Raw genomic sequence first — 18,352 nt, forward strand, 5'->3', positions numbered from 1 at the left:
GTTTAAATAGCCCCTATATAGAGAGCTTTCGACAGAGAGAAATTGAGTGAGCAATGAAGTACTACTTTTCTTTAGAGTGTTTTCTTTGTTGTTGAGAGTATTTATCTGTATTTCTTGTTATTCATCTCTAAATATCTTCTGTGTACTTGTTTGAAAATCAGTAAAGAATATTGAGAGGTCTTTCACAATGGATGTAAACCTCATTCTGAGATTGAACCACTATAATTTTTGTGTTGTCTACTCTGTCTACTCTTCTTCTTCTTCGTTGAGTTAATTTATGGGTCCCTGTTTATATTTGGTTTTAAGCTCATTGAACTTAGTTCATATTAACAGAAATTATAGGGGAGGAGGCATGTTAGGGCTAAAAAGAAAGGGGGATGTGTTTTTTATAATGTCTCTCTTGACGGTCCTATAACGGCATCAAGATTTACCCACCTTTCCGATGTCGTTATTGGGTCGTCGGGAGATCACAACTCGATGGTTGGAATCAATCATATTTCCGACGCAATTTGCACCTTACTCTTGATGGCTATAGTAGAGCTGTCGGGAGTAGATCTAACTCTTGACGATCTATATACACCGTCGGGAGTTCTCAACATATTACCAACAGGTTATATAACCCGTCGGAAGAACGACCCTCCCTCAATGATTGTAATCTCGATGATCTATATAGGTGTTGGGAGAAGACTTTTTCCTTGAAGTTATATTAGCGGCCAAGAGGTGATCTGTGGTTCAAATGTTCTTAGCAAAAATCTCAATCAACATATTGAGTTTACTCAACATATTGAAAAAACTTCTTTTTCCCCTCTTGTATTAAATTTATCATTCAAAGTTTTAATTTTAAATTCTTATAATTATTATTTTATGTTTGCAATTGTGATCTTTTGTCAATATTTAAATGACACAATAAAAATATTAAGGAAAATTTTGAGTACTAGGTAAGTACGGCAAATTTTGAGTACTATGGAAGTACATAAAATTTTTCATAATTGCTCCTGATGCGATAACACGTTGTTAAAAGTTGAATACAGTCCATTAACATTATTGTAGGACCCACTAATATTTATGAATGCAAATTTTTTAATTGACTAAAAAAAAGTACCATGCTATTATAGTACTATAAAATTTCCACAGAATTAGATAGCAAAAGTAAACATATGGTAATACACTTACCACAGAGATATGGCCCAATAAAATTTTTTTTTTTTTAAAAAAAAAAAAAAAAAAAAAAAAAAAAAAAAAACTAGGTGCACCCTTTGTATAGCCCTGTATGCACATCAATGGAGGCATTTGGAATGCTAAGCTTGAGGGTTATGGTTTAAATAGCTTGGATTTAAGAAAATTGTGTTTGAAGTGCAAGTTTTGGAAGTATAACTTTAAGAAGCACGTGTTTGGAGTGCAGACTTAGGAAGTCTGGAAATGAAGTGCAGATTTATAAATTTTGAGTTTATGAAATATTTCTTTTATATTTAATTCGTGATTGGATTTTATATTAGTTTAAATTTATCATATTAGCTATTTTGAAATAGTTAAGTTTAAAATAATCTAAAAATTTTAGAAGAATATTTATTCTTTTTTAATTTTGAAATAGTGATTTGACTAAAACTATATTTTTATTTAATTTATTATTTTAATAATTTGATATTTTAATTTTACTAGGTTTTGAAATAAAATGTTATATAAACTTTTGTCACTTTAACTAATCTAAATTATAGTTTTCTATACATATAGCTTAAATAAATATATTTAATTACACAATTGCAATCTAATAGGCTATTATTTTACACAAAAAAAATAGTCCAATTTACTTTTTAGCCCTCGTACTATTCAATTTTTTTTTATATTAAAAATGTGTCTATACAGTAATACTACAAAAAGAAACACATAGGGATTTTCTTTTAGTGATCGATTTATAGTTAGGGGAACTAGAAGAAAATAAATTAAATATCCTAAAATAAAGAAAACATATAAGCAAAGAAGGGAAAAGAGAGAATTTAAAAAGATAATTCTAATAAATAATAATACTTAAAAAGAAAAAATTTCAAATGAAAAAAGAATTAGAAGAAAAAGAAAACGTATTTTTAAAATATTATTGTAATTAAATTAAGGGCCTATTTGGAATGACTTAGAAAAAATGTTTCTCAAAAATTCATTTTTATTTAAACACTTTTGTTTAAGAAAAAACTCATTAAAATAAGAACGCACATGCGTTTGCCAACTCTTTCTTAAAAGTATTTTTATATACAAGTTTGTTTAGTTCGTTATATACTAAAAGTGTTTTTGTTAATGTACAAAGTTGGTTGTTGGCGGCCGAAGTTTGGCTAGAGTCAGTAGTTGGAAGTTCATCGGTAGGGTCGCTGGGAGTGGCTACCGGAGGTGGCCAGCAGCGGTTATCAGAGGTGGTGGTTGAAGTTGGCCGACAACAGTCGCCAGAGGTGGTGGTCGAAGTTGGCCAGCGGTGGCTGGAAGTTTGCTAGAATCGTCGAAAATTGAGACCAGAGGTGGCCAGTGCCAATTGTCGGAGGTGATGGTCGAAGTTGGCTACAACGATCACCAGAGGTAGTGTCCAAAAGTTGGCCAGAAAACTTCTTAAATTGAATTAGGAAAAAAAAAAAGTGTAATATTGTTTAGTATTCAAATCAATGGGAAAAAGTGTAGGAAGCTTGGCTTCCTAAGCCCTTGTCCCAAACAAGGGTTGGGCTTAGAATGCCTAACTCATCCAAGTCCAACCCTTTAAACAAACACCTCCTAAGCATCTATCATGTGACAGATTTGTTTAAGGGAAATTCGATTGTATGGTCGAAATAGTAATCCCATTTTGAAAAATATCTAACAATTTAGAGGTTGGCTCACTAACATGGGTTGAGTTGAGTTGGTATAATAATCTAACTCAATGTTTGGCCCATCAACTTTAAATGTTGGTGGAGTTGAGTTGGTATATTTTACTCACTCTCCCTTCTTCCAATATTTTCAATGACTCCATCCATCGGCTATCGTCACAACTATCACTGCCACGCTCCAGGAATAAGCTTCGGGCCTCGAAACCCACCTTCGATGACAACTCCGATGACTAATTTTGGACTCCAGAAAACCACCTTCGATGAAAACTCCAATGACCCAACTCTCACAGCCACCTTCGCGTGACCAACTCCAACAACTAATTTTGGACTTCGGCAACCACCTCCGACAACAAACTTCGATGACCAACTCCAACAACCACCTTCGTAGGCTCCGAAAATCACCTCCAACTACAAACTTCTACGAAAGTCACCTTCGATGACCACCTTCGAGCAAGCAACTTCGACCACCAACTCTAGGCTTCGACAATCACTTTCGACAACAGAACTCTAGCAACTAATTTCAATACCACCTTCATGCGACCAATTTCGAGCTCCGACAACCACTTCTAACTACAAACGGATAAAAATCATCTTCAATGATCAACTTCGACACTCCAACAACCAACTTTGGACTCCGAAAATCGCCTTCGACGAGAAACTCCAGCAACCAACTCCAATACCACCTTCATGCGACCAACTTAAAGCTCTGACAACCTCCTACAACTACAAACTCCAACGAAAATTATCTTTGATAATCAACTTCGACAATCACTTTCAACTATTATAAAACCGATAACTGTTAGAGTATATTATAAGGTGGTTAATTATATAAATATAGTATTTTGTTTACATTAAGTATAAAAAATTGTAAATTATATTTTTATTTGATTGAATTCACATATCAAATAAGTTTTAATAATATTTGAAAAAGTATGTATTAGATTGAATAGCATGTAACAGAACAAAAAACCATAAAATGAAAAAAAAAAATTCCTAGAGCACTTTCTGACAAGAAATAGTGAAAAAGGGAGATTTATTCACTGATTATCCTCCAAATTTGGAGAAATTGAAAGTAAAATTGTTGAAGAAATGTAATGGCATTCCACGATAGGAGAGATTCAACTAAAAAAAATTATGACAAAGTAAAAATATAAAACAACAATAGAAAGAACAAGAAGATGATTCATGGAAAAAAATTACAAATCAAAGGTTTCGACTTTTGTTTGGTTTCTATTTTATTTAACTATATTATTGTAAGAAATATAGTGGGTTAATTGTTGTTCATTGCCAAAAACATTAAAAAAAATTAAAAATTAAAAGAACAAAAATTGTAATCCATATTTTATTCAACATAGATATAAGTATTGAATAAAAAGATTTCAAAACAAAAATAATCATCATAAAGTAAATTATTTAGAATTCAAAAAAACTACACATATACTCCAAACATAAAAACTCGACTCTGTACCCTAATTACAAAACATATGAACTCCTATGGGTGTTACGTAAGTTATAAACTATTTTGAGATGAGAGATATTTGAACTATAAATTCCTATACCTATTATCTTTCTATTTATTTGAAGTTTGTCATTCATAAAATTAGAAATTTAACGACTGCACCTAATTATTGCCCCGAAATACAATTACAACAGAAGTAAAGAATGAGATAATTACAAGCTAATTACTTGCCTAAACTAGCTATATGTATTTATCTTTTTCAATTTAATAATATTACTTTTTTTTTTCTTCGCATCACTTCTCCTGAAACGCCAACCAACAGTCCAGAGATGATACACATTCTCAGGCAAATACATACTGAAATGTCAATTAAGAAAATATCCCTCAAACAATTTTCAGGTAGGGGAGGAGGTTTAAAGAGGACCTCAAATTCACTCGAAGTACTCCAGTGCACCTCGACTTACTTAAAGGATGCAATTTAATTACAAAGGAAATTTCTCTTTTGTGAATTGCAACAAGCTAGGAGCGGACATCATCGTCTGCAGAATAGCCAAAGTGAAATACGATAGGCTTTCCAAGAAAAGGAAATTAGAAACATTAAAAACATGCCCCTCAACGAGACTGCTTACTCCCCCTCCCGAGGTGATCGATTTTAGTCCGAATTTGTTGTGGACCGTGAAAAACTACAGGAAAATTTATACCATTCATGATCATGTTCATCAACGGTCTCAAAAATCATGTTGTTGTCTTCAATTCTGGGGAAGTAGAAGTAGTTGCATAAATAGGATGAAGAACGTGCCCTTCCTTCGGTATAACATGCACCCACTTACGTCCACTCAGCTTGTGCTTTTCGAAATTGACACAGCCTTCTTTCAGGGCAAAAAGAGTGTGATCCTTCCCCATTCCAACATAATCTCCAGGATGAAACCGAGTGCCCCGTTGACGAACGATAATGTTACCAGGAGTAACTCTCTGTATCCAGAAGGAACATCTCTCCGTGAAATAAGTTCACAACAAAACAGTTTCAATCAATACAAATTTTAGTTCTAGTTTATGGCAATGTCGTTTGTTTTCTTGCCACTCACCTCCCCACCAAATTTCTTTACACCAAGATTCTTGGGTTTCGAGTCTCGTCCATTTTTAGTCGACCCAGCTGTCTTTTTGGTAGCCCAACGTCTGAATAATAAGCTTAATCCAGTAGCAGCTCCATCTGAGATTCAATCCAACAAACATTGTAATCATCAAATATGCAGTCAAAGTAACATGACAAGCACAACTTGCTCTAGATGAACAATCTTACCACTAAAACTGCTATATACAGGAACAGTGGTCACCAAATCCTTGACATTCAGCCGCTTGCAAAACGTGGTCGCAATATTAAGCATGATTGTATACGTAGTTTATCCTGGAAATATGTCACAAGACACTTCGGAAATGTAAAACATAGTTTTGTTCAACAAGATCAAATGAACAAATTTCAATATAAAACCACCATAACATAATCTGGTTCAACAAGCTCAAATCAGCATATTCTAATAATAGGCCTACTATTTACATCTTACAAAACACTTCACGATGAACATGCAAGTAGTTTTTCAAAAGATTGCTTCGTTTAATCCTTCATAGTTAACATTGCATCGTTTAATCCACTATGGATCGTTGTGAGGAAGTTTGCCTTCGCTTGTTGGTCCACTTTGTTGTATCTTTTGTTAGAAAGTGGAGGAAGACTTGGATCATATTCTCTGACATTGTAAGTTTGCAAGGGCAGTGTGAGATTATTTCTTCTAAATGTTTGGTTTTTTGCATGCTCGTCATAGGGTTACTAGTGATATGATCGGGAAGTTCCTCCTCCATCTGCCTTTTCAAGAGGGGCATTTTTTCATGGCTGGCCAAGGTGTGTGCTTTCTTTGGGTCCTTCGCGAGGGGTGGGGATGTTTCAGGGGTTAGAGATAGACTCTTTGATGTATGGTCGGTCCCTTGTTGTATATCATGTCTCTCTTTAGGCTTTAGTTTGAAGACTTTTTGTAATTATTCTATAGGTTCGATTTGGTTTAGTTGGTATACCTTCCTTAGTGGGATTCTTCTATCTTTCGTGGGCTTGGTTTTTTTTATATCCTTACATTTTTTCTCAATGAAAATCGTCATTTTTAACCACCCCCCACAACCAAACAATAAAAAAAGGATATTGCAAACCAATATGGATGTGTCAAAAAGATTTCTCCATTCAAATGCTTAAGTCAATCCCACAAGAGTGCATACCAATTCATATAAATTATTAAGTACCAACAAAAATGGAGAATTTCAAAAATCAAAATTACTTAGGCCGTATTTGATAACTATTTTTTTTTTTTTTCAAAATGGTGCCTTGGTGATTCCATGACAGTGGAAATGCAGACTGAATTAGTAGAGTTTCATAATCAGCTCGACGCTAAATTGGGATTTCTTGCTTCCTTTCAAGAATATGCATTGGATCTCACACAAGAAAAAAAAGAGCTCTACACTGAGCAGAAAATACAGCAAGCAGTCACCACTTAAAGGGCAAATAAGTTTTCTGCACAGTCGAAGTTTTAAAAAACTCATGCAACATCATTAAAAACAACCTTACGACTGAGTTCAACTACTTCTTTGAAAAATAGATCTTTTATGCTAGCCTCAATGCGACTTAAGTTCACACTATTCCCAAGAAAGCAGATACCAAATCTAAATGTAACAGGTTTTGGTAAGAAATTGAAGAAAATGGAAGGAATAATTAAACTTGACCACAAGAAGTCTCTTGAGAAAGTCAACAGGGTCTTCCCAGATTCTAATCTAAATGTAACAGGTTTTCGTAAGAAATGGAGAAACTTTCCCTATCATTATTAGAAAAACTAAAAATCATGGTCTCCAGAGGCCTTAATCAAGATGGTTTTTTTTTCTCCCTTAATCATGGTAGCCAATTATCTATGCAGGCTCATCTCTCATGGGGAATCTCATGATTCATAGAAGGATACAGGGTGAGAAACTCGTCTTTGTGCCTTGTGACCTAAATTCTCCTAAACGATCATTTAGATGAATGATTCCTAAGAAGGTGAAGATATTTATTTTAAGAAATGTTATCTTGACTTGAAAACTAACCAGCATTGACACAGATACGGGGGATGGATACAATAACATTGAAACAATAATTTGTAAGATATGAATACGTTGAGGATAGAAATGCAAATTCATTGACACTGGAACAATATACAACACAAACACTGGAAATAAACATTACCTAATAATTTTGGAAGTAAAAAACTCTGCGCTGATTGTTATATTGCTAGTTCCATATTTCTAAATCTAACTTAAATTTAACTTCAACTTGAATATAAAAGTTGAAACTAATAAGTTATGGAAATTTGGAAAGAGGGAAGGAAAAAAAAAAAAAAAAAAAAAAAGACAAACCTCGAACGGTGGCGGCGAAGCTAGAGTTGTTGTTGTTGTTTGTCAGTCGCCGCGGGGGAGTGGTGGCCGTTCGTGAAGCGCCAAACGAAGGAGGACGGTGGTGGTGGCCGTTCGTCAATCGCAGATCAGAAGATGAAGAACGGCGATTGCTAGGGTTTTTTAATTTTTAATTGTAATTTATGTTTCTTTTATTTAAAAAGAAGTTTAAAAGTAGGTGGCAGGTGGGCTTCTAAACTGGGCTGGGCTGGACTGTGGGCTGAGCACGAATTAAGGGGTAGAAATTATGCAGCCCAAGGAAAATGGGGTCCGCTAGCATATAATTTCATTTAGAAATTTGGGGTTTCTACATGTATATATATAGTCTTAATTGTATACCTATATTAACACTATTATTCAACACTTAATTTATTTCAAAAATAAACCAAAAGAATACAAATTTTCACTAATGTTGGTATGTATTTACCATTAACGCCTCACCCGTGTTTTTTATAAAACAAAAAATTAAAAAAAAACAACCTAGAGTTTTGATTCTATCTTCCCCGTACACAACTCTAGGGCTTCGTGCCTATTGATGGTTCTTTTAAAAAAGAAAAAAAAAACATTGGAATCTCATTTTTTTTCTCCTTCCCTCTTCCCTTTCTTCCTCCTCCCTCTCTTTTTCTCCTTCCCGGCAGCGTGAGTTGCAAGAAGTTGGTGACGAAAGACAAATGTTGTGGGACAAATCGATGGCGCAGGGCGAGCAGATTTGGTGTGGGCGCGAGCAGATCGTGAAGGATTTTGAATACCCATAGTGGAAGCACATGAATGTAATGAGTCTCAATTTACATTTTACAAAATATAAAAAGAGGACAGAAACATGGATTAAACCAATTCAATTAAGTATGTTATTCACTGTGAAAACTAGATGAAATACAGTAGATTGAAGAACTTACCCTTGAAGATTTACATCTTCTGGATTTCCTCTCTCGATCTTACTAACAGTTACCTTCCCCAATCACACCACCACGAACGCCACAAAGGAGAAAGAACTAATGGGCACCACCATGAGGCCTTCCTCGCTATTCTCTAGGATGAGAAGCGACTGAGAGTTTGTGGGCTTCAGAGAGATTAATATTGGGAAAAGGGAGAAGAGATTTGATGAGAGAATTCATAGAGAGCATAACGTGAGGGAAAATCCAGAGAGAAGACAATAAAAAACTCTCTCTATTAAAACCTACCCATGTTTTTATGAGAGATTGAAGGAGAGAGGAGGGAGTTGTAAAACCTAACTCTCCCTCTCAAATTATTTACAATTCAAAAAATAAATTAAAAACATAATTTGAATTTTAGAAAACGTATACAATAACCAACTTTATTATATATGTAAATAATTAACCATATGTTATATCATTGAAGGAAATCGAACACGAGAATTTCCATTAGCATCGAAATAGATCATTCAAAGTTACAATCATGTATGAACTTACACATTACAATCATACACAAAAACAAAATGATTATGCATTCAATACAGAAATTACAGCACGATCACTACAAATGAACAAGGAGAAAAATCTCTACACACATTTGTAGATTTGTCTCCACACTTCTTGCTCACGAACGCTCGAACACAGCAATCTCGACCACTCAAACAACACGACCGCTACACAACACGAATACCGCGCACTCGAACTCAGCGATCGCCTCGATCACAAACACTCCAACAGCACGAACAACCTCCACAGAACCTCGACGGTGTTAAGTTGAGTATGACACCACCAAAAAGGTTACTTTGGTATTCTCAATGTGAGAATCCAGAGGGTGGGCTCTGTTTGGACTTGGTTTGAGGTAGAAGAAGGAGGATTCAACAATCGTTAAACAATTGAGCAAGTGGGAGATGGCTGAAACCTATTGTATAGGTCGATGCCTAATCGTTTAGCAAAAGTTAAGCGATCGTCTAACAAAAGCTAAGCGTTTAGCTCATTGCTTAGTTCCGTGTCTGTCGCTTACAAAACACTACACGATCGTCTAGCCTGCTAAAGCTATCGCTTAGTAAATCTGTGTTTACTTGACAACTTCTGTTCCGTGATATTCCTTTTGAGAAAAATCTCCAAAACAATTTTTGACAAAAAAAACTTTCTCAAATTAGGAAAACAATTTTCCTTTTATCTCACGGTTACCATGAAACCACCAATAACATCCTATTCAATTGGTTATTAGAGAAAAAGATTTAATTATCCAATAATTAATATTATTATAAATATAATTGATAACCAACTTATCATACTATATTTATAAACTATAGTTTTAATATTTCATCTCATGAAACATATAAACCATAGTTCTTTTTCTATTCCATGACACTTAATGTAAATCTCACTTACATTAATCCTCTACTAAATGTATCTCATACATCACACCGATCATATCATATATAATCGAATTAACTCTTGTCAATTTGAACATTTCAAATCAACACTAAGAACTGATCCTCAACTGAATCCATTGAGCTACCAAGGGGATCTTATGGACCTGTAGCTCGAAGCTCCAATGGTACGTGAATAACTAACTAAACTCTTTAATCACGGGATCCACCATCCATTAACTGTCCGACACTCCACTAAAGATCGACAGCTAAACTTTCCTTACCACAGATATATTATGTGTCCATCTTAACCAATCAGCAGTGCGACAACCGTTCACAGATCACTCGTAAGTACAGCTGGGCCAATAACCGTTATGCCTCTATAGTTACATTTAACTTCTTAAGTACCACTGATCCCTCTAATGAACATAAGTCATAGTTCTACTATGCCTGAGTCCTCTCTTCCAAAGAGAAATCAACCTTTATGTTCAAGCCCCGAAATCAGCCCTTAAGGGAGCAATATCTCTACTTATCCCTACTTCGGGAAAGAAGTGAATTCCATCTTGTGGATTGAGCTCCCAGCTCCCAGACTAGAAAAGTCCCTAAAAAGATAGGCATGTTGAATTTGCAATCTGGCCACTCTAACCCATACTAATCAAAGGACCGCCCTCAAAGGCCGGAGTTCCAGAAACACTCAGGATTAAGGTCGTGTCACCTATGGTCATTTAGGTGAGATGTAAGTCTCTACTATCAATGGTGTTATATACAGAGTCTAATCATCTCGTAGTCCAGGTCTTATACAAACTCTTTATATAGGACAACCCCGTCTCCACATGAATGGTCAGGATCTACCATCTATAGTAGTTAACAACACTTGTAAACCTCTACAAAACGGGTCGTATCTGTAGTGTCACCAAGATCGGGTATCCCACCTTAATCCTTATACTACAGACCTATTTAGGTTATCACTTAAGGCATGATCCACTTGTATATCATATATACATACTTAAGTTCACATAAGATAACCAAGGAGCTTTGTTTATTGGATATGAGTAAATGCCAAAATTAAATAATATTTATCTTATTCATCAAATAATGTGTATTTTTACAAACAACGAGACTCCAGGAGAATTAGGACACCAATCCCAACAATCTCCCACTTGTCCTAATGACTCGGGAGACTAATGTACAATACAATATAAAAATGTATAATATACAATAAACTAGGGCATACTGATAACGGGCAGAAATGCACGTTATCATAAGTTCTTAAACAATGTTGAATTACGTTGATGAAATATGTTACTTTGCGTCCATTAAGCATGCATTCAGTGCATTGGAACAGTTGATTTTTGTATTTTTGTACAGAATATGCGTTAACGCAATGCAAAGATTGTGATCATAAGAATTCATTGGTCGAGCGCAACTTCATCGCAAGGCTTTGCATTGATCGTGCTCGCAAACATTTTCCCAAGAAGGATCTTGCAACTTGGTTAGCGCAACATGGTAGGTACCTGGGTGAAAGGCCAATTAAGACCGATGGGACAAAAAGCTGATGACAATCGAATCCAAATTAAGATGACAGCCAATAACGGTCACAAAGTACATTCAGCTTTATCGGTGATAATTATTCAGCACGTCAATCAGGAATTAAAGTTGTCCCATCTGTACAACCGAGAGAGAGAAGCCGCCTTTCACCATGTATGCTCTATAAATACCAAGTGCATTCTTCAGAAAAAGGGTTTACCACTTTTACAATCTTTTGTTCCACGAGTTCACGCCTCTATCCATAGTTTTCTTTCATTTTAAGGCAAACGCGAGGGAGAAAGTTGTACCGGTAGATCGTTCCGATAAGCTTGGGAGAGCGCCAGAAGCTTCAAAGACAGAGAGAGGGTCGACGCCTGTGGAAGCGGGAATATTGATAACTTGTAGAAATACAAGTTATTTATACTGCCTTATCTAGATATTGCGGCCAAAGGAGAATAGATATACGCCAATTGTATAAAAATTGGCTTAGAAATACAATAATTCTGAATTATCACAATTACACCCACTAACATCATTAAGATGGAAGAAGAGGAGATTTCTACTCTGTTTTGCAGGAAACCAAGTTACTGCTTGCGATTAAGGCTCAAGAAAAATTGACCAACGTATCTCTCACACATTGCGCCCATCAATCAACAATGAAAAGACGATTAATGCAATGACGGCGTAATGCGACAATTGATCCAGAGCTGACTTTCAACCGTATGCGGTAATAAAAACAACACTGAATGTGAACACTCGATCGAAAGATGCAGCTGAGCAACGCAAATGTGGAGGATTGTGCCACGTGTATGCCTAATGGTTGTGCAGAATTGACGGTCTGATTGCATAACAAAAGGAATAATATCCCTCCATCTTCGGAATTTCCATAACAACAAGTGGGAGGCCGGAGTCAAAGATCTTCACCTATAAATACCCCATAGAATTCACAGAAAAGAGGTTACTTGATACGGGGCTAATTGCTGCTATTATATTGAGAAAAAGGTTGATTTGAGTGTTTAATTGAAGAAATCCGGGAAGAAGAAGAGACAACGCCGAGAGGTGAGTCTCAGTGTTAATCTGTCAGACCCCCATCGCGAAGCTCTATACTCAGATCCCTACTACCGGTTGAGCAAGCCTGAGAGGGAAGCTCATCCTTCCACACGATCCATCCATTCCGGTAAGCAAATCTCCATCCAAATCGGTGCCGAGACATTGGTGCTTGTTTGTATTTGTTTCTATCTCTTTCCATCATTGTATCTCATTTTCTTTATCTCTTCATTCACACACCATGTACCAGACACTAAATTGATATATTGAATATCTCGATCGTTTTCATTACCACTTCTCTATCTATTTCCATTCCTCCGTTTATCGTTTTCTTCATGAAGTGTTCTTAATCCCCGGTTAGTCAATATGAATTAAACGAGTACTTAATCTATGTTAGAGAGATAATTATGTTTAGCTAAGGCATGCTAGACGACATCTTCACCTGTGAGAGTAGAAATGAAGATGTCATTCTGATCTATCGAGAGAAGGTCAGAAGAATGTGTTAACTAGAGCGAGTAGTACTTCCAGAGATGGAAGCAACCTTACGTTCATTATATTCGTCTTTGTTTCACCACAGACATGTGGGAACGCGGCGATCATTGAAAGGTGTACGCTAAGGGAAAAATGGAACCGTACTTATAACTTTAACGCAATTAAGGAACTTGCGATGTTTATATTAGTTATCTTCCTCTTCCTGTTTCATACATAAGACTTGCCATCGCATCACATGATCTGTGTATAATCTTCACAGCCTGCCTTGCCCTCAGTATTTTGTATCATGCCACCTGTACCTTGTATCATCTTAGCTTAGGTTTACTGCATTTTATTTTATTATCGCATTTTTACTGCTTTCCTTTACTTTATCGCAACTTTATATTCTTGTACACAAATACTTTTATTAAATTGAAAAACCTGGTCGCATGTATCATAAATATAACGCAATAACCGAAAATAGTCCCTGTGTTCGACCTCGGATCACATCGAGAAACTTGCGGTAGAATTATCCTTGGTTCCAACGCAAGGAAACTTGTGACAACGCACAACATACTACAAGAGCATCCATTAATAACGCATATCTAGAAGTAGTATTGCATGAATTGAGTCCATTAATGCATGCATCATTAATAAGGAAGTAATTTTACCGCTACAAATATCTTTAAATCAGAATAGAGATTTCAGTGTAAAAAGCCTCGGTCAGCAAGGAATTGCTACCAAGCTCTCTACCTTTAACTTTCATTGACATTTTGTACTCAACTCATTTATAAGAATGGAATTTCTTTCTCTATATCTGTTCACTCTCTGTTATTCACGCATGAGTAGCTAAATTAGTTGAATGGGTTGAGAAACATTTAGCTAGTACAACTAGGGAATCTTCATTCTTTGCGATTATCTTATTTATGTATGTTTCATTCGTCCATTAGGGATACTCGGGAGGGTAGTCTAAGGACAAGATCTAGACTTGGGAAGGTCAAGTCAAAATCTAAGCTTAGGAGAGTCAGATTAGAACGCATAATGCAAGAGATAGGCGCTTAGGAATGAGCACTATTTGTTATCAACCCATCGCATGCATCCTAGAGATAGGATATGATTGTTTGCGGTCACCTTACTTTCATGCATTTTGCATCATCGCATAGGACAAGAGTAGAGACTTAGGGATGAGCTCTATAGACATTTTGCATTCAACACATGCGTCCTATATTTAGGAGCATCACATTTACATTGGAAAATGACTTGCTGTGCATGGTAGTAACATGATCGCATAATCTGACGCATTCTCGAGTAACGCTAGTTAAAGATCTTCTCAACCCGTTCATCTAATTTAGCTACTCATGCGTGAATAACAAAGAGTGAACAGATATAGAGAAAGAAATTCCATTCTTATAAACGAGTTGAGTACAAAATTTCAATGCAAGATAAAGGTAGAGAGCCTGGTAGCAATTCCTTGCTGACTGAGGCTTTTTACACTGAAATCTCTATTATGATCTAAAGATATTCCCGCTTCTGTGGGTGTCGGCCCTCTCTCTATCTTTGAAGCTTCTGTTGCTCTCCCAAGCTTACCAGAACGATCTATCAGCACAACTTTCTCCCTCGCATCTGATAACTTGTAGAAATTCAAGTTATTTATACTGTTTTTTTAGATATTGCGGCTAAAAGAAAGAAAAGTTGCGTCGATAGTATAGAAATTGGCTAAGAAATGCGAAAATTATAAAATGTCGTCAATACACCCACTAACACCATTGCGATGGTAGAATAGAATGTTTCAGTTTTTTTTTGTAGGAAATCAGTCACCGCATGCTTTCATGGCTCAAAAGCAAAATAAACAACGTATCTACGTCGCATTGCACCCATCAATCGAGAACGAAGAGATGATCAATGCAATGATGGTGCATGCGACAATCGATCAAGAGCTTTAGCGATCAACGCAATTTCAACCGCATGCGGTAATAAAAAACAACACCGCATGCAACAATCGATCAAAGATGTGAAGAGCAACGCATTTGCGAAAGATTCTGACAAATGTACAACTTTTAGTTGTGCATTTCTGACGGATTGATTGAAGTAACAGAAGGAATTTTCCAATCCGCCATTTCAGGAACTACCATAACTATACAGTGGGGACCACAAATTCAAAGAGCCAAGGACTCACCTATAAATAGCTTCTTCAAATTCACTGAAAAGATATACAGATACAGATACTAGTACATACATATATACATAGAGACGTGCATATACTGATTTTGAGAGAGTGGCTGGTCTGAAGTGACTTACAGAGTAGATCCAGGAGAACCACGAGACAAGGCCGAAAGGTAAGTTTCTGAGCAGAAAATCCTTCCAATTCCTGTAGTTGAAGCTCTGTGCGAAGGTCAATTCTACTAGGAAAGCAAGCCTGAGAGGGAAGCTTTCCTCTCCACCACTTCCACACGCCGGCAAGCACAATCTCCGTTCGAGATCTGTGTCAAGAAGTTGACACTCTTTCCGTATTTGTTTCTAATCTCTATTTCATCATCTGTATTCATCTTCTCTAATCTTTCATTCACAACATGTATCGAACGCTCAATTTTAGAATTAAATGTTATGATAGTCACCATTGTCATCTCTCTGTCTCTTTTCGTACATCCATAACCCATTTTCTCCATGATGTGTTCTTAATCCCATGGGTAAATAGCAAGAATTAAGCGAGTGAGTTAATTTTTGTTAAGGAAATAATTAAGTTTAGCTAAAGCATGCTTGACGTATCTTCATCTATGAGAGTAGAAGTGAAGATGTTATTCCGCCTATCGAGAGAATGTTGGAAGAATGCGTTAACTAAAGCGAGAAGTAGTTCCAGAGATGGAAAAAAACCTTGTGTTCATCACGTTCATCCCTGTTTCACCATAGAGATATGGGAACGTGGCCAATCACCGAGAGGTGTACGCCAAGGGAAAGCGGAATCTTAGTTGCATCTTTAATGCAATGGACAAACTTGCGATGTTTTTACTATTTACTCTTTCTCTTTCTGCTTCATTCATAAAGACTTGCCATTACATACATCGATTCTTAGTACAACTTCACAGTCAGTTCTCGACCTCAGTATCATGTATCATGTATCTTGTATCTTGAATCATATTAGTTTAGGATTTATTTTATTAATGCATTTTTACTTTCACCGGAATTTACATTTCTGTATAAATCAACATTCTTTATTCATTATTAAAAACCGGTCGCATGTATCACATAAGTAACGCATTAACCAAAACAATCCCTGTGTTCGACCTCGGATCATTCTGAGAAACTTGCATTGGAATTATACTTGGTTTCAGCGCAAGGAAACTTGTGACACGCACTACTCCATCACAAACTATGAGCAACTCATTAACAACACATATAATTAGAATGTAATATCGCATAAAAATGTCTTTATCGCAAGCACTTGAGCGTATATAGCACTTCATATTCATATTTGTCCACATGCTTAAAGTTAAAGATAAAGACACAAACCATCGTAACAAGTTTATGGCGCCGTTGCCGGGGACATGAGAATGTAGCACATTATCTATCATCACAATGCATGCATAATAAGGATTTAATTTTTATCGTAACAGTGTCCGCCTTAAAATGAAAGAAAACTATGGACAAAGGCGTGAACTCATGGAACAAAAGATTGTAAAAGTGGTGCACTTGGTATTTATAGAGCATTCATGATGAAAGGCGGCTTCTCTCTCTCAGTTTTACAGATGGGACAGCTTTAATTCCTGATTGACGCGTCGAATAATTATAACCGATAAAGCTGAATGTACTTTGTGACCATTATCGGCTGTCATCTTAATTTGGATTCGACTATCATCAGCTTTCTGTCCCATCACTCTTAATTGGCCTTTCACCCAGATGTGCCTATCATGTTGCGCTAACCAAGTTGCCGCGATCCTTTTTGGGCGAATGTTTGTGAGCATGATCAACGTAAAGCCTTATGGTGAAGTTGCGCTCAACCAATGAATTCTTATGATCGCAATCTTTGAATTGCGTTAACGCATATTTTGCACAAAAATACAAAAATCAACTGTTCCAATGCGCTGAATGCATGCGACCGCAATATTACTAAATTGATGCTTAATGGATGCAAAGTAACATATTTCATCAACGAAATCCAACATTGTTTAAGAACTTAGCACTATGATAACGTGCATTTCTGCCCGTTCTCACATATTGTAAAACCCGGATCTCCATTTTCCTACTTAAGTAAGTGATTAAAGGGTTAATTAGAAGAAAGTTAAATCCCATGTTATGTAAATAATCTAAGAATTTTACAATTGTCATAATAATTGTAATAATTGTCACCTTCTGTGGATCAACAATTAGTAAGAGTGAATGTAAACTATAATTATTAGGTATTATAGTTACGATAACCATATTTGATCCTGGAGTACGAGTAGAGAGGACCCTAAAAGGATAAAAAGAAGAGAAAACCTTGAAGACTTAAATCCTGAATAATGAGGAAAGGATTGAAGAACTGAGGAAAATATAGAAAATTATTTGGGAAAATTCGTGTGGAAGTTGCACGGAGATAAACCATATTCACAGTAGCCAACGAGATTGGAAAGAATGAGAGTGGAGAGAGAGACACCAGCAAGAGAATGGGAGAGAGCGAGATTGATTTGAGCAAGAGAGAGTGAGATTGATTTGAGCGAGAGAATGGGAGAGAGAGCGAGATTGGAGAAGCGCGAGAGTTTGAGTGGGGAAGTTGGAGAGAGCGAGAGTGTGAGTGAGAAAGTGGGAGAGAGCGAGACCAGCGAGAAAGTGGGAGAGAGCGAGAGTAGCCTGAACGCCTCATTCGAACGTCACGCCCACGTGATCGAAGGAAACCACCTGTGCATCGAACGGCCGGGCATTTATGCGTTGAATTTGGCCACGATCTTATAAATTATGCATTGAAAACCCTAAATTGAATACAAACAAAGCTTGAATACGTAAGGGCAAACGTCAATTAAAATTTAGGTGTCCGGTTAAGAGAAATTCTTAAACCCTAAGAAATTGTGTTAGATGCGTTTGGGAAGAACGCATTGAACCAAGGTGAAGTCAGCTTACGTTGATAAAAGAAGGATTAAACATTTGGCCATGCAGCCAAGTAGGTGGTGTCAACACCATAGGAGGTTTGGACGCCTATAAATAGAGCCTTTGGGATTTCATTTTCAAATCACAAATCATAAAATTCGTAAAAAGAGGGGGAGAGTAGAG

General features: G+C 36.4%; 1 protein-coding gene across 1 annotated transcript; it reads right to left on the reverse strand.

Moving 5' to 3' along the window:
* Positions 1–4,638: 4,638 nt before the first annotated feature.
* LOC120069349 (uncharacterized) lies at positions 4,639–7,963 on the reverse strand. The gene is made up of 4 exons (XM_039021095.2): positions 7,723–7,963; positions 5,600–5,704; positions 5,385–5,509; positions 4,639–5,271 (listed from the first exon to the last, which is right to left on the reverse strand). The coding sequence occupies exons 2-4, from the start codon at positions 5,682–5,684 to the stop codon at positions 5,035–5,037; spliced, it is 447 nt and encodes a 148-aa protein (XP_038877023.1). The 5' UTR covers positions 5,685–5,704; positions 7,723–7,963; the 3' UTR covers positions 4,639–5,034.
* Between the last annotated feature and the right edge of the window lie 10,389 nt (positions 7,964–18,352).

This window comes from Benincasa hispida, chromosome 6, assembly GCF_027475165.1.
Source record: "Benincasa hispida cultivar pf3 chromosome 6, pf3_genome.v1.1, whole genome shotgun sequence".
Lineage (NCBI taxonomy): Eukaryota > Viridiplantae > Streptophyta > Magnoliopsida > Cucurbitales > Cucurbitaceae > Benincasa > Benincasa hispida.

What these genes read in the sequence shown, in the direction of transcription:
- LOC120069349 (XM_039021095.2), bottom strand. Translation starts at nt 5,684, where the DNA reads ATGCTTAATATTGCGACCACGTTTTGCAAGCGGCTGAATGTCAAGGAT. An exon ending in TGTATATAGCAGTTTTAGTG is followed by an intron (nt 5,510 to 5,599) that starts GTAAGATTGTTC and finishes ATTGAATCTCAG; the next exon opens with ATGGAGCTGCTACTGGATTA. An exon ending in TAAAGAAATTTGGTGGGGAG is followed by an intron (nt 5,272 to 5,384) that starts GTGAGTGGCAAG and finishes TTCTGGATACAG; the next exon opens with AGAGTTACTCCTGGTAACAT.